At 28.8% G+C, this 13,453-nt stretch overlaps 11 protein-coding genes across 11 annotated transcripts; 3 read left to right on the forward strand and 8 right to left on the reverse strand.

Moving 5' to 3' along the window:
- Positions 1-202: 202 nt before the first annotated feature.
- On the reverse strand, positions 203-1,756 carry NEPG_00928 (uncharacterized protein). The gene has a single exon (XM_013203303.1). It carries the CDS (start codon positions 1,694-1,696, stop codon positions 221-223), a length of 1,476 nt encoding a protein of 491 aa, XP_013058757.1. The 5' UTR covers positions 1,697-1,756; the 3' UTR covers positions 203-220.
- Positions 1,757-2,370: 614 nt separating this feature from the next.
- On the forward strand, positions 2,371-3,381 carry NEPG_00929 (uncharacterized protein; the record flags this gene model as incomplete). Its single annotated transcript, XM_013203304.1, has 1 exon — positions 2,371-3,381. One exon carries the CDS (start codon positions 2,371-2,373, stop codon positions 3,379-3,381), a length of 1,011 nt encoding a protein of 336 aa, XP_013058758.1.
- A 332-nt stretch (positions 3,382-3,713) lies between these two features.
- Positions 3,714-4,550, reverse strand: NEPG_00930 (uncharacterized protein). The gene has a single exon (XM_013203305.1). It carries the CDS (start codon positions 4,133-4,135, stop codon positions 3,737-3,739), a length of 399 nt encoding a protein of 132 aa, XP_013058759.1. The 5' UTR covers positions 4,136-4,550; the 3' UTR covers positions 3,714-3,736.
- A 73-nt stretch (positions 4,551-4,623) lies between these two features.
- NEPG_00931 (uncharacterized protein) lies at positions 4,624-5,094 on the reverse strand (the record flags this gene model as incomplete). The annotated part of the gene is made up of 1 exon (XM_013203306.1): positions 4,624-5,094. The coding sequence occupies one exon, from the start codon at positions 5,092-5,094 to the stop codon at positions 4,624-4,626; it is 471 nt and encodes a 156-aa protein (XP_013058760.1).
- Positions 5,082-5,381, reverse strand: NEPG_00932 (uncharacterized protein; the record flags this gene model as incomplete). The annotated part of the gene is made up of 1 exon (XM_013203307.1): positions 5,082-5,381. The coding sequence occupies one exon, from the start codon at positions 5,379-5,381 to the stop codon at positions 5,082-5,084; it is 300 nt and encodes a 99-aa protein (XP_013058761.1).
- A 281-nt stretch (positions 5,382-5,662) lies between these two features.
- NEPG_00933 (uncharacterized protein) lies at positions 5,663-6,370 on the forward strand (the record flags this gene model as incomplete). Its single annotated transcript, XM_013203308.1, has 1 exon — positions 5,663-6,370. The coding sequence occupies one exon, from the start codon at positions 5,663-5,665 to the stop codon at positions 6,368-6,370; it is 708 nt and encodes a 235-aa protein (XP_013058762.1).
- A 730-nt stretch (positions 6,371-7,100) lies between these two features.
- Positions 7,101-7,823, reverse strand: NEPG_00934 (uncharacterized protein; the record flags this gene model as incomplete). Its single annotated transcript, XM_013203309.1, has 1 exon — positions 7,101-7,823. One exon carries the CDS (start codon positions 7,821-7,823, stop codon positions 7,101-7,103), a length of 723 nt encoding a protein of 240 aa, XP_013058763.1.
- A 466-nt stretch (positions 7,824-8,289) lies between these two features.
- On the reverse strand, positions 8,290-8,919 carry NEPG_00935 (uncharacterized protein; the record flags this gene model as incomplete). Its single annotated transcript, XM_013203310.1, has 1 exon — positions 8,290-8,919. One exon carries the CDS (start codon positions 8,917-8,919, stop codon positions 8,290-8,292), a length of 630 nt encoding a protein of 209 aa, XP_013058764.1.
- NEPG_00936 (uncharacterized protein) lies at positions 8,831-9,961 on the reverse strand (the record flags this gene model as incomplete). Its single annotated transcript, XM_013203311.1, has 1 exon — positions 8,831-9,961. One exon carries the CDS (start codon positions 9,959-9,961, stop codon positions 8,831-8,833), a length of 1,131 nt encoding a protein of 376 aa, XP_013058765.1.
- A 421-nt stretch (positions 9,962-10,382) lies between these two features.
- Positions 10,383-11,197, forward strand: NEPG_00937 (biotin-[acetyl-CoA-carboxylase] ligase; the record flags this gene model as incomplete). Its single annotated transcript, XM_013203312.1, has 1 exon — positions 10,383-11,197. One exon carries the CDS (start codon positions 10,383-10,385, stop codon positions 11,088-11,090), a length of 708 nt encoding a protein of 235 aa, XP_013058766.1. The 3' UTR covers positions 11,091-11,197.
- NEPG_00938 (uncharacterized protein) lies at positions 11,171-13,258 on the reverse strand (the record flags this gene model as incomplete). The annotated part of the gene is made up of 1 exon (XM_013203313.1): positions 11,171-13,258. One exon carries the CDS (start codon positions 13,256-13,258, stop codon positions 11,171-11,173), a length of 2,088 nt encoding a protein of 695 aa, XP_013058767.1.
- Positions 13,259-13,453: the final 195 nt, after the last annotated feature.

The raw sequence follows: 13,453 nt of genomic DNA on the forward strand, positions 1-13,453 counted from the left end.
AAGAATTATTCAAATGCATTTGAGTAATCGCATGGCATATTGACATTACACTTATAGTCCATCTATACTGCTTTATTCCTTAATAATTTCCTACTTTTTCTCTTTATTCTATAGCTGAAATTATTTATTTCTGTTTAACTAAATTATTTTAAATTATTCTATGTATGCTATTCTATGGGCGGTAATTAGCCAATAGTAAAATTGGTGATTCTAAATTTATTTATATAATTTGTTTGGTTATCCTCCTTGGGTTGGAAATAACCATCCATATAAGTATAATGATTAGTATAACTATTACCATAACCATTGCTGGTGTTTTTAGTTTCCTTAGAACTTTCAATATGCTAGGTCTATGTAATTCCTCTGGGGAATTTAGTTTTATGCTTGTATCAAAGTATCTCAAATATGTTTGGGCCTGGGCAATTATAAAGTCTTTCTGTGACTTATCCAGAATTTCAATAAGACTTATTGCGTTAAGACATTCATTTACCTTTGCATAATAATTATTTAAATTCTTTATGATCCTCACTTTTTTGTTTAGTCTATTTTGTGTTCTATCTATAAGATTGTCACAATCAGTGTTTTCTGGTATTTTATTATAATTATTTTCTTGTTTCTCTAACTCTTCTATCCGAGCCTGTGTCTTAGCTAATTCATTCATAATAATTGACTTATTATCAATTGATAACTGGCTAAGACCAAGCACAAGATACAGAGATGTTCCCATTCCAATCTCTTTTTCTATTTCAGGTGTGCACATTTCAAGATTGTTCAAAAACAATCCATTACTAACGCATTGAGGAATGAATTTGTTCACATTGTGAATGGTTATTACTTTGAAGTACAGTGCTCTTTCTTGTATAATACGGTCTAAATAGGCTCTAATGCTTTTTAGTATTTTCTTTTCATAACCCGAAAATCCTGTTATTAGAGTTTTATTTGCATAGCATTTTTTAATTTCATCCCTATACATAAATATAAGATTTAACCCTATTTCTACGAAACTCACTCCATTAATGGAATTTTTGTACAGTTCTTCAAGCGTATATAATCCATTTTCACTGGTTTCTTCTGTATCTTCATTGTTTTCATACCCTTCAAGCACACCTCGTAGAGACTGTTTTAGTTCATAGCTATCTGCAATATAAAGGTATGTTATATAGTTGTTTATATGATCTATGACAAACTCTCTATAGCCACTAATCCTATTATTATTTGCATTATAGTAATATAAAAATTGATTTATATCCTTAAATAATTGTTCTAGAAGATTTGGACGGTAATTATTCTCTTGGGGCTTATACTGGCGTGTCTCTAGATTTGTTCTAATAATATTTTCTTTCTCTTCTGCAGAGGAATTTTCTGCATTCTCAAATCTTTTGAAAAATATATTTCTTACATTTGCAATATTCTCATTATTTAATTCATTATTAATGATGGATTCAAACAGTAATGCCATTAATATCTGCTTAAGATCATTTGGGCCTGTAACTGAAGTTGATTTAGAAGCAACTGAAATGGATCTATTGAATATATAGTCAAGTATTTGGTACTCTCCCATTTTTGCCACATCAGTTTCTCCACTAGTATTGTCTCTTATCTCTTTATACCTCTTTATTATATCTTCTAGCCCTATGTCTATATTACATCTTTCGTTGTTTATACCAATAACATTCACTCTGGGGGTTCTATTCATAAAATTTTATGTATGAAATGCAAATGTTTCTGTTTAAATTAAATTTTAAATGTATTTTTAATGATATCAGCTATTTCTCATATGTGCAAACTCTTATTTTTCCAAGTTAAAAACTTCTATTATTAAAAATTTAAGCATAGCTCTATTGGCCATCACTTTGATACTACACCAGAAAGTTTAATTGTTCTTAATTTACTGCTATACTGCCTCATTGCAAGCCAGTGCCACCCCAAGGAATTGTATAATGTTTATACTGTCTATGGATAATCAGCACCCTCTATACATTTAATATTTCTAGGCAATATTAATTATTGGTTATTTTATGCTGTAATAGGAATTTCTTTATAAAATATTTTTATATGCACATTAAGCAACTGCTCTATGAAAACAAATAAATTAAAGGGGCATACCCGGGGTAAAAAATTATTTGTGTATATTTTTATTGGTAATTGGCCGCCATTATGTATCTTTATGTGTATTGTCTAACCATTTGTTTATAGCTTTAGTTTATTTCTTTACATGGTATTCTAATGGTTAATAATTCTCTATGCATGAGTACATGTAAAAGTGTAATTTATGTGTAAATATAGGGAATTCTACTTTTGGGTTATATTATATAAGAATATTTCGAAGTATCCTGAAATAAAAATAGTATTTTTTAATAATAATATCTTATGGAAAGAATAAATAGAATGGTCATAGATGATTGTTTCTTAATAAATAATACCATTAATAACGAAAACGACAGTGAACCATCTGAGTATTCTGAAGAAGGAGATGCCAGCTCTATTGGCTCTGAAGGAATGAACAAGCCATCTTCTATATCAGGCAAGGAGAATGAAACTTCTATTAATTCTGAAATAAAAGACATGTTATCTCATACTTGTGACAGGCACAGTATAAAAGATAATGAAATTCCAAGTATTTTACCCATAGATGAAAATCGGGATACAATAACATCCTCCATTGAAGATCGTGGCCAAGAAATAAAGCAGAACATTGCTAGACGTGAAAAAAAAAGAGAATATATAAGGTTGGAGCCCTATTTAATGTTTACTAATTTCTGTTATAATACTGCTCTGCCATTCATCTATCTAATAGTAAATTCCATAACTCTCGGTCTAGTTGTTTACATATATATGTCTCTAACATATGGTGTGGCGGGTGAGATAGGAAAAGAAAAGGATATTCGGTATATAATTAACATAGGAATTTACCACTTAGTAGATCTTCTCTTTCCATGGGGATTATTTGTCTACATCCTTAGTATATTTTCACTCAGCAGCATAAAGAAGGATGTTTCTACTGCGCAAGTTATATTCGGTATATTGCTAGAAACCGCTGTGCTATTAATAATGGTAATTATGGGATATATGGGCAGTTATGCGGGTTGTATTTATAGTATAAAAGAGAAAATTCTGACATTCATTTCACTCCGCATTTTTCATATGTTGATTGTCCTGCTAGATTCAAGCAGAAACTGGCTTGGCACACTGGCTCCACCAAAATCGAATTATTTATTTGGACTATTTAAAAACTCTATGTTCACTTATGTGTTCATTATAACAGATATTTCTTTTAGTATACTAAGCTTAATAGCATGGTACAACATAGACAACTGGGTGGATATGGCAAATCCAATCACTTTCTATAAAAATCCATCTGTACTTCCTAGTACGGGGTAGTTATATGCCCAATAATAGCAGAAATTACCATTATACATTCTTTAAACATACACTAAGAAGAATATGCAAATTTCAATTTCGGGGTGTTTTTATATGTTTCATTAATTACCAGGAATACGCTATGTATCCAGTATATTTTTACTATATAACTAGAAATTCATTTCTGTCTTAAATATAACTTAACTTAATACGTCATATGTTTATTGTTCTATACCAACTATAAATTTAAGAATAACGAGATGTCCTATTCTTTCATTTGGTTTTAATTCTGTCTATATAATAATTCTACTTTTATAATTAAATGCAGCCACTAAAATATTGAATAAATATATTTTGGGTTATAAATTCTTTATTACTAATTTTTAATTGAAAGGGCTCTTAGAGCCATATGAATACCTACTATTATAAATAAGCAGAATCTGCTATATACAGATGTAATCACAGAGTTTTCAGTAGATTCAGAATTATTTGACTTGTTAATTTCGTCTGATGGGGCTTTAGTCTCTACTTCTAGCATGATTATATTTTTAAGCACTTTATGCGAATAGTCCACATGACGTGTTCTTAAGTCTTCTTCTGGCATATTCAAATACTTTTCCATGATTTTTGCTGTTTTCCATACACATGTTGCATATTTAGTCGCAACCTCGTTAAGTTTATCTGGGCCATAATATATATTTTCAGATATATATTCTTGATTAATACTTATACTACTATCCTCACACGAACTAGAATAGTATATTAGATTTAGCATTTGACATGATAGATATAGCACACGCTTGTTTATTATTTTACTGGTCCCTCATATAAATCCTTTACATCTGTAGCTTCAAGCTTATGCTTAATCGTAGAAATAAGCAAGTACATTTTTGTAAAGTACTCATGATCTGTTTTACATATTTGTCTCTGTAGCTATTAATGTATTTTCCCAAACGCGCAGAGTTAGAACTCGCAACCCCCAGATTTCTTCCATCATCTTGAACAAGTCTTCTACCTGTAGAATAAAAGCCGTGCTTGTGAGCTTCCGCGTAAGTAGTCACTGCAGCTGAATGTTTTCAGTATAATTATTTATATATGCTGGTGCTTTGTATGTATCAGAGAATATGAAGAGCAGTTTTTCTTCTAATTCGGGTATAGTTACTTGTGAGACTAAAATTCTTCTAACACATAAAAAATATACCCAGGGTTTTTTTTATTCATTTTTGTTTTACTCATGCCATTTATAAGTTTCATATACCATAACTATACACTATAAAGTAATTCTTTTTCAATATACTCGCCTGGTGAATTATACTGCATTATATCGAAAAAATTAAACCTTCTAAAAATATGAACTGGTTGAGTGGGCCGCATAATGCTAGTTGCCATATATTCATCTATAGAAGAATTTGTATAGTCGTGTTTTTTATGGTTAATACGTCTTAGTCTCTGAGATAATTCCATTATGCTTTTAAAATCCTTCTTTAATGCATGGTAATATTTAGAAATGTCTGCTGTAAATATAGGCAAGCCAGAGAATTTGTATTGTTCATTTTGAGAGAATAATCCACTATCTATAAAATATTCAAAAAGTACATTGTTATTGATTACACAATAAATAGACTTATAAATATCTGGCATGCGCTCCCTCCATCTATCCATATCATCTTTTATCTCAGACCCCGTGTGCTTTTTATATTCTTCCATATAGTTATTGTGGTTTATGTCCCACATGTACACCCAACCCCATTATTATTTACTGACTCCTTATTTGAAGTACGTTCAACGCCCTCTTTATTCATTTCTACTGCACTATCTAATTTTCTTTTTATTTTTCTAATATTCTGACTGTTCTGGCTTAGGTGCATATACCTAGTTGGTACTGGATTGGCACTATTTATAAATCCACTGTCTTTATCTGATAAATATTTTAGTGTACGTAAACTATGTGCCATCATAGCAGCATGTATTGTGATCATATTTATGCAAAGGATGTAAGTTCCTATTATTAAGCTGTTCATTTTTCTTCTCACACAATATATTTTCTCAACTACTCTTTATATTTCATGCCATATCAATTTGTTTTTATACTAATTATTGTTTTTACAAGTGCATATACTCCATATTGTCTTTATGATATCTCTAGCTTCTATACTAACATCAGCAGTTTTGTAATCCATTCCCTGATCGTTGAACACTTTTTAGCATTATTTATTGGGTCACGATGTGACACTAGCTGGCTTCAAACAAAAATAAAACTATAAAAGAGTTTCCTATCTTCAATAAAAAATTAGATTTATATATGGCAAACAAGAGCTCACACTTCAAAGAAGAAAGAAAACAGCTAAAAGAAAAACCTCCTCGTATTTTCCATAGGCAAGAAGAATACAGTAAAAAGGAAAGAAAAAACGATGCTGAAAGGATTCTGCAAGAATTTAAGAGAATGGATTTCAACACAGGCAGAAAGGAGCTGGAGATCCAACTTATGGTTATAATAGATATATACCCAGAAGCCTGGTACAATCTCAATCCAAGGACAAAAATAGGAATCTTACGGAATGAACTAGCTTTTCGCTACAATTTAATAGAGGCTAAGATGGGTAAAGAAATAAAAAGGCTTTTAGCCCCTATGAATTCCACCTCTTTTGAAGAATGCACGGAAGAACTGTGGAATAAATGCTGGGCTCTAATTTTACAAATAGCTGAGCAGGAGGGACCCTTTTCAGTGAGTAATTTACCCTGTATTAAATGCTTTCCACGCTGCATTGGGGAAATTAATTACACTGACTGGTGCGAGGCATTTTATGGGCAAGCCATTTTATCAGAGCCCAAGACATATAAAGAAATCGAGTTTGAGCTCACTAGATGGAACTCTGTGTACCCTGCTAGTTTTTTAAATGCATGGGAAATGGGAAAGGGAAACAGAGACCTAGCATTCCAATATCTTTGGAGCGAGTGTGCTAGACTGGATAAACAGTTTGGCAATAAGAGTACTTGGGATAACTATTAATATGTCTAGTCGAATACCTCTTTATAATTATATTTCATTATATCTTATTAGTATTATTCTATTTTTATACTATTTTAATATATAATATTCTTTAATACCCTATTTCTATCATATACATGTAATTCTATGGTATATTCTTATTTTAGTCTACTTTATCATATAATACGCCCTGTTCTTATATGGATTAGTAATTATTTTATTTAAATATAAATAAATTTTGAAATTTATAATTCTCTTCACTGGATTACAATATAAAATAAATGTGAAGACTTCTTATTCTATTTAAGAAATTTAAAGAATATTCACAGAAGAAATTAAAGAAGGGCAGTGCATATTCATAATTTAGGAATCCCACAAATTTATAGAAATAAGGAAAAGACTCAATAAACATTAAAAACCCATATATTAAACAGACACTTAATAGTACAGTATATATAGAGTTATTTTTATGTAGTTTAATGGAAGTTATAGAAAGAACAGCAAAATCCATAGAATAAAGTATTATTTATTATTTGGATTATTTCTATTATAGGAGCCAATTAATAATAATTAATAAGAAGTTTTAATAATAACTGTACTTATTATAAATAAGCTTATTAACTGAATATACTCTGAGATGTAATACTTTCTGTTTATACGGTGTCTATACTACTTAAATTCACCCAGACGTGTAAATCTTTTATATTTATTATATTCAGTATAATAGAACCAATCCCAAGTATACCATACATTATAATAAGCACGTTTCTGGAGTTAGATTTACCAATAAAAAAATATTATTTGTTGCATCCATTGGGAGCATGTAACTTATAAGACTAACCAAACCACAGTTTAAAATATAAATTATTTGTTGTATTACGTATATAATTGTTGCCCAGTAAATAAATTCTAATGTGTAGAAAATCTTTGTAGTAAATGCACCAATCATAAGTGCAATAATTATATTAGCTATAAGATTTATATAGAAAAATATACGAATACTTTTAGACCAAGAAGGCGTATTTAAAGAAAACTTGTTAATTTCTTTAACAGATATAAATGCAATAAACACGTGCACACCAATATTAATTATATGAAATACTGTAGCCCAGATACTAGTTGTAATAACACCTGTCACTGGAATTGGTGTTTTTGGTGTGATTTGAGAAGAAACAGATGCTCCAGTATTTAAGAATGTTAATATATATGTAGAGTAAATTACCACAAGTATACTATTCAAGAACATCTTAAAGTATTCAAACCCGTCAAATAAACAATTTTTAATAGAACAAACCAGGTCTACACTGTCTTTTAGTACTTCCATTAATCCATTACTATTACTATTACTTTCTTCTTCTTTTTTATTTAGTGAGTCTTTAATGGGTATTGACACTGGATCTAACTTTGGGCTTATTTCTATGCCCGCTTCTTGTGCTTTATTCATATCTATGCAGTTATTTATTTGGTAGTCCATTAAAATATTTTTATTTTTTCTTCTATTAATAAATTAATTTATCATTAGAATTCTGGTTATCTTATTTTATTTTTATTTTTTTAAATGGAAGTCAGTTTGTTGATATTCTATTTATTTTATTATAAAAATAAATGGATAATCTTAATATTCTAATTAAATAATCCAAAGCACAATATAAATATATACAGCAATACTTTATAATATATAGTAATACTCTATAATACACAGTAATATCTAACTATATACTGTAATACTCTATAATATACTGTATTGTAGTATTTATATGAATATACTTTAAATTATGAATGAGTAAGTAATAATTTTAAGTAATTTCTGGTTATTTACTTATTTTATTTGAGTAAAGCATAATAAATTTATTTAATTCCATAATTTACAAATATTTCTGAGTAGTTTTATAATAATTATAATATATTCTTATACTTAGTAATATTCTCAATGAATTAGTTTAATTGTAGAGTAAGTTGTATACACCTGTTACTGTAATTGAACCTACTGCTGATAGTAAAAGTACAGATCTTAACGTACGGTTAGTTGGTACACCTGTTCCTTTATCTCCTCCTTCATTTACTTCACTTTCTGATTCTTCTGAATTTTTACTTTCTGTGCTACTCGTTGTATTGGATAATTCATTTTTTGAAGCATCTGGATTTGCTTCAATTTCAGATTCTGTTTTTTTAGTCTCTGTGGTATTAAGTGGTTCTAATATTTTCTCAATACTTATGCCTAAATTAGCCAGTCTCTTTATTGTCTTACGCACAAGATATTCTTTCTGTGCAAGGTTTAACTTATCAGTGTTAAACATCCCTTTTAAGTAATCATCCAATAACTGAATTTCTTTTGGTTCTTTACTGGGGCTTTGAGTATTCTTATTATCTACTTCAGTAGAATGTTTATTATCCTGTAGTACACTCACTGCTTCATCATGGAATATATCGTATAATTCATCAGATAAAACATTTCCTATTCCTAGCTCAGATACTTTTTCTTTAAACTGTGTATACGCCTGGTCTAACACAATTATATCGGTCTTCTTTAGAAGTCTCTTTAGTTTCTGTTGTATATTTATGTAAAGCATTATTTATATACGTTCTAGCATAGGACAGTATAGTCTGCTTTATAATATATTTCAACACTTTTGGTTCAACTGCCATTTCTCGCATTTCATGGTACAAGTCTACTCCATCCTCACCAGATACAATTCCATCAGAATCAATTTTTTGCTTTAGTAAGTTATCTATCTCCAATAGGTATCGCATAAACTTTCTTTCAGTTAATATTTGATCACGGTATGTGCAGATACTTCTAAGTATTCTTAAATCATCTAATGTCATAAGTCTTTCAATACTTTGTATTTTTTCTTCTTTAGAAGTCTCTTCATCCTTTATTCTTTTCAGTCCAGCTGCGACTCCCTTTAATAAATGTATGTTCCTGTAAATGCACTTTAGTCCATAATCAATTAAATACTTCCCATTCTTCTGTTTTGTGTATAAATCACTCAGAGTATAAAGACCTCCTTCACTCTTTAAATTGCTGTTAAACACACTCCTTATAGCAAGTGCATTATAATGAATTTGGACTAAATCATTTTGCACATATTCTCCACAGCTAAATGTTTTACAATGATTAAATTCATCCATATGCCTATAAAAGCAGTCTAAGTTAGTCTCTTCCTCATTGTCCACACTGAACCTATCCATATTATAAAGGTATGTCTTAATTGTCTCATCCAATGCGGTTTTTAGTGTCTCTACTCCTTCACTTTCTTCTAGTAAGTTTGTTTTAATGAGTTCTACTGCATCGGGTGACATCTTAGCAAGGTGCATTTTCAGCCTGTTAATATTCTGGGTTTGTATGGCATTTATGCTAACCTGAATTCCATACATTACCATTGCTAATATGCATTTAAATTCAGTATCTGTCAGATTTTCATCACTGTCTACATCCACATTATCATTGAATATATAACTAACTATAAATTCAACATTCTTTGATATGATTCTATTATTCTTGTATATACTTATAAACCGTCTATACCTTTCTATTACCCCCATTGTATTAATTCTTATACTGAATGGTTTGTTCTTTATACTGTATTCTCCTATAAGTGCTCTTCCCATCAAAAAATCATAAATTATTTTTTATATATACCTATAATTAATATAAAATTAAATACACATACCATATTAAGTAATATTAATATGACCATTAATTATACAACAATGTACAATTAGTTTTATAATTAATCACACTATACCTTATAAATTATGATTATTATTATATTTTACACTATATCTTATAAATAAGTTATTTTTAGCACACTACTTTATATATTCTATAATATATTCTATAATATGTGCATAATAAGTATTCTTTTTATATTTTAGTTATATTCTTATGTATTATATAATATATAAAGTATCTTACTCTTATGTATAAATATTTAATCAGTATAAGCATATTTATATTATTTATTAACCTATGTGTATTAATTACAGAATATAATGGCAATGTGCTTATAAGTTTTATTTTTTATTTTTTATGCATATAATAAAATTAGACACGCTCCCATCCACACAGCTTTACTGCCTTGAGAGAGTAAATGATCTCCCCATACCATCCGCAGTTATAACAGACAAGCAAACCCATGGCATAGGAAGAAGTAATTCCAATTGGGTGTCTTCTGAAGGGTCCCTTACATTCTCTATAATTATAGATATAAAAAATAATTTAAAAAATGCATCACTTATTACATCTAGTGTAATAAAAAGTGTTCTAATAAAAAATTTTAATATTTCAGGTATTGAAATAAAATGGCCAAATGATTTAATTATAAAAAAAAATGAAAAAGAGAATAAAGTAGCAGGAGTTTTAGTTAATTATGTAAAAAGTTCTAGTAATACTGAGCTAGCAATAATTGGTGTAGGGATAAATCTTATACCGTGTAACAACAAAAGTATCCATTATAAAACCATAAAAGATCTAACAAACAAAAATATTGATAAAAATGAATTATTTAAAATTTTAATAACGGAAATTGAAAAAGTTTTTTATAATAAAAATTTTTATGAAAATTTTTACAACTGGACAGACTATTTCCCATATAATTATGTTATTTATAACGGCATTCCCTGTGAAATTTTACGGGTTGATGATGATTTATATGTAAAGTACAAATCAGAAACAGTAAAATTACAGAACAGTTTATATTCGTATAACAGAACAAACAACACAATATATAATAAGTAATATATAATACACAAGCAGTAATAAGTAATAATATAAGTAATAATATAATATAATACACAAATAGTAATAAGTAATATTTATTACACAAATACCAATATATTATTATAATATAATACACTAGCAGTAATAAGTAATAATATAAGTAATAATACATATATTATATATCTATTAAATAAATCAGTTATATAAGAATTAGTCACTGGATCATTTACCACAGGAATATCTATTTGTACATGAGGATCAGCCACAGGATCATTTACCACAGGAATATCTATTTGTACATGAGGATCAGGAATAGGATCATTTATCACAGGAATATCTATTTGTACATGAGGATCAGGAATAGGATCATTTATCACAGGAATATCTATTTGTACATGAGGATCAGCCACAGGAATACTCCCGTGTATACCAGGATAATTAGTCATAGGATCAGACACAGCAGCGATAAGATCATTTACCACTGAAGTAACTTCTGCTTGTACACTATAATTAGTCTGTGGTTCATACGCACTAGTAGTACTATCATCATGGAATTTAATTGATGATTTAGAACCACTTGAATTAATACATCCTCTGAGTGTTTCTGTACTGGGATTATTCTGATACGTACCAGGAGTATATTCATCCATTATAATAGATTCAGTCTTAGATACTTCAGGATTAGAAGTATCTTCTATACTCTCTATATTAATCATAATATCATGATCCTTACCATAAAAAAATGGATTATTTAGCATCATATCTATATCAATAGCACTAATACTATCTATTACACTATCTACTGGTTTAAAACACTTATTCTTATGTCCAAGTGGTTTTATATCCTGTATTGTGGTATTTAATATATTATTCAGTGGCATATTCAATGGTTCATTAAATATCATACTTATCTGATTCTTAATATTCCATGCTCTTGGTACAACCACATTCTCATTAAACTCATCTATATCCATATTATATGAATAACAAAGATTTTTCAATTTCTCATGCGTATAGTCATTATAATTAATACAAACATCATATTCCTGGTATGTGTACAGTCCAAGTTTAATTAGACCATTAATAATCCCTGTATACGTACACATAGCCTTATCCATAGCAAATAATAAGTATACTATACCATGCATACAATTAAATTCCATATAAACAGGTAAACAATCACATACACTTTTGATTAGTTTAGATTTAACCCCAGGTGCATGCGATACCATGAAATTAACCCCAGATAGCTTACTTACATTATAAAATCCCTTTAAGAATTTCACCATATGATCTAATTTATCCTTTAACCCAGGAACTTTCTCAATTATTCTTGTCCCTTTCTTTATAAATTCAACCGTACTACTAATTAATTCTCTTAAAATCGGTAAATCCAATACTTTCTTTATATGCGAATTTTGAAATTCTTTCTTAAGCTCACTTTTTGTTATTTTTTTACTTTCTATAATTATGGAATGATTCATTATTTGCATACATCTGTATATATCTTCAGTATAACAAGATACAAATAAGGATAATAATTGGATATCATCATCAGATAAGTCTAGATTGTGTATATTAGATCGTAATACATTAGATTTATAATTACACGTAGTAAAATTACTTATATTTGCGGTTATTATATCTAAGACTCTTTCAAAATTTGAACATTTACCTGACACATGTGGTTTACATAAGTATCTCATTGCGTATTTCTGGCTATAATCGGGTTCTTTTTGATTATTATCTCGTCTGTGTAAGTATAATGCCATATGAATATCATCTTTAATTGAATTTATGAGTGTATTTGGGAGTGCTGTATATATGTGTAAATTATTCAGTAGGTTATAAATGGCTGATTTGTTTGTATTTAGTACGTCACTGGCTTTAATATTATTTATGAATGTATCGGATATACGCATGGATTCATTAATTATATTAATAATCGTGTGCTCATTTATTTCTTTAATAATATATGTATGGCATACTATTAGTGATATAAATACATTATAAGCTAGATTATTTAAATTTGTATATTTTTCATTGTGTAAATCGTCTTTTTTATAGACATTTAGTACTATTGTGATTAATCTATCTTGGATATCTTCTAAGCACATTAAATTTTCGTTGGACTTTGAGAATGCTCTTTGTATTTGGGCTCTTAACTTCTGTTCATTTATGTCCATCAAATTTTTATGAAAAATAAATTATATTAAAAATTTGCTAAAAATAACGGATTTAATCAAGATTACACAGCCACCATCAAGTATAGCCAGGAATAATCAGTGCATAGTGTATTATATGCTGTAAGGCATAAATAATATTTTAATAAATAAATCATGCATAGTTCACATATACTAAATCCGTATAATATTATCAGA

This window comes from Nematocida parisii (genome assembly GCF_000250985.1).
Source record: "Nematocida parisii ERTm1 unplaced genomic scaffold supercont1.2, whole genome shotgun sequence".
NCBI classification, from domain to species: domain Eukaryota; kingdom Fungi; phylum Microsporidia; genus Nematocida; species Nematocida parisii.

Excerpts from the sequence above, each read along its gene's own strand:
- NEPG_00930 (XM_013203305.1), bottom strand. The coding sequence starts at position 4,135 with ATGCTAAATCTAATATACTATTCTAGTTCGTGTGAGGATAGTAGTATA.
- NEPG_00928 (XM_013203303.1), bottom strand. The coding sequence starts at position 1,696 with ATGAATAGAACCCCCAGAGTGAATGTTATTGGTATAAACAACGAAAGA.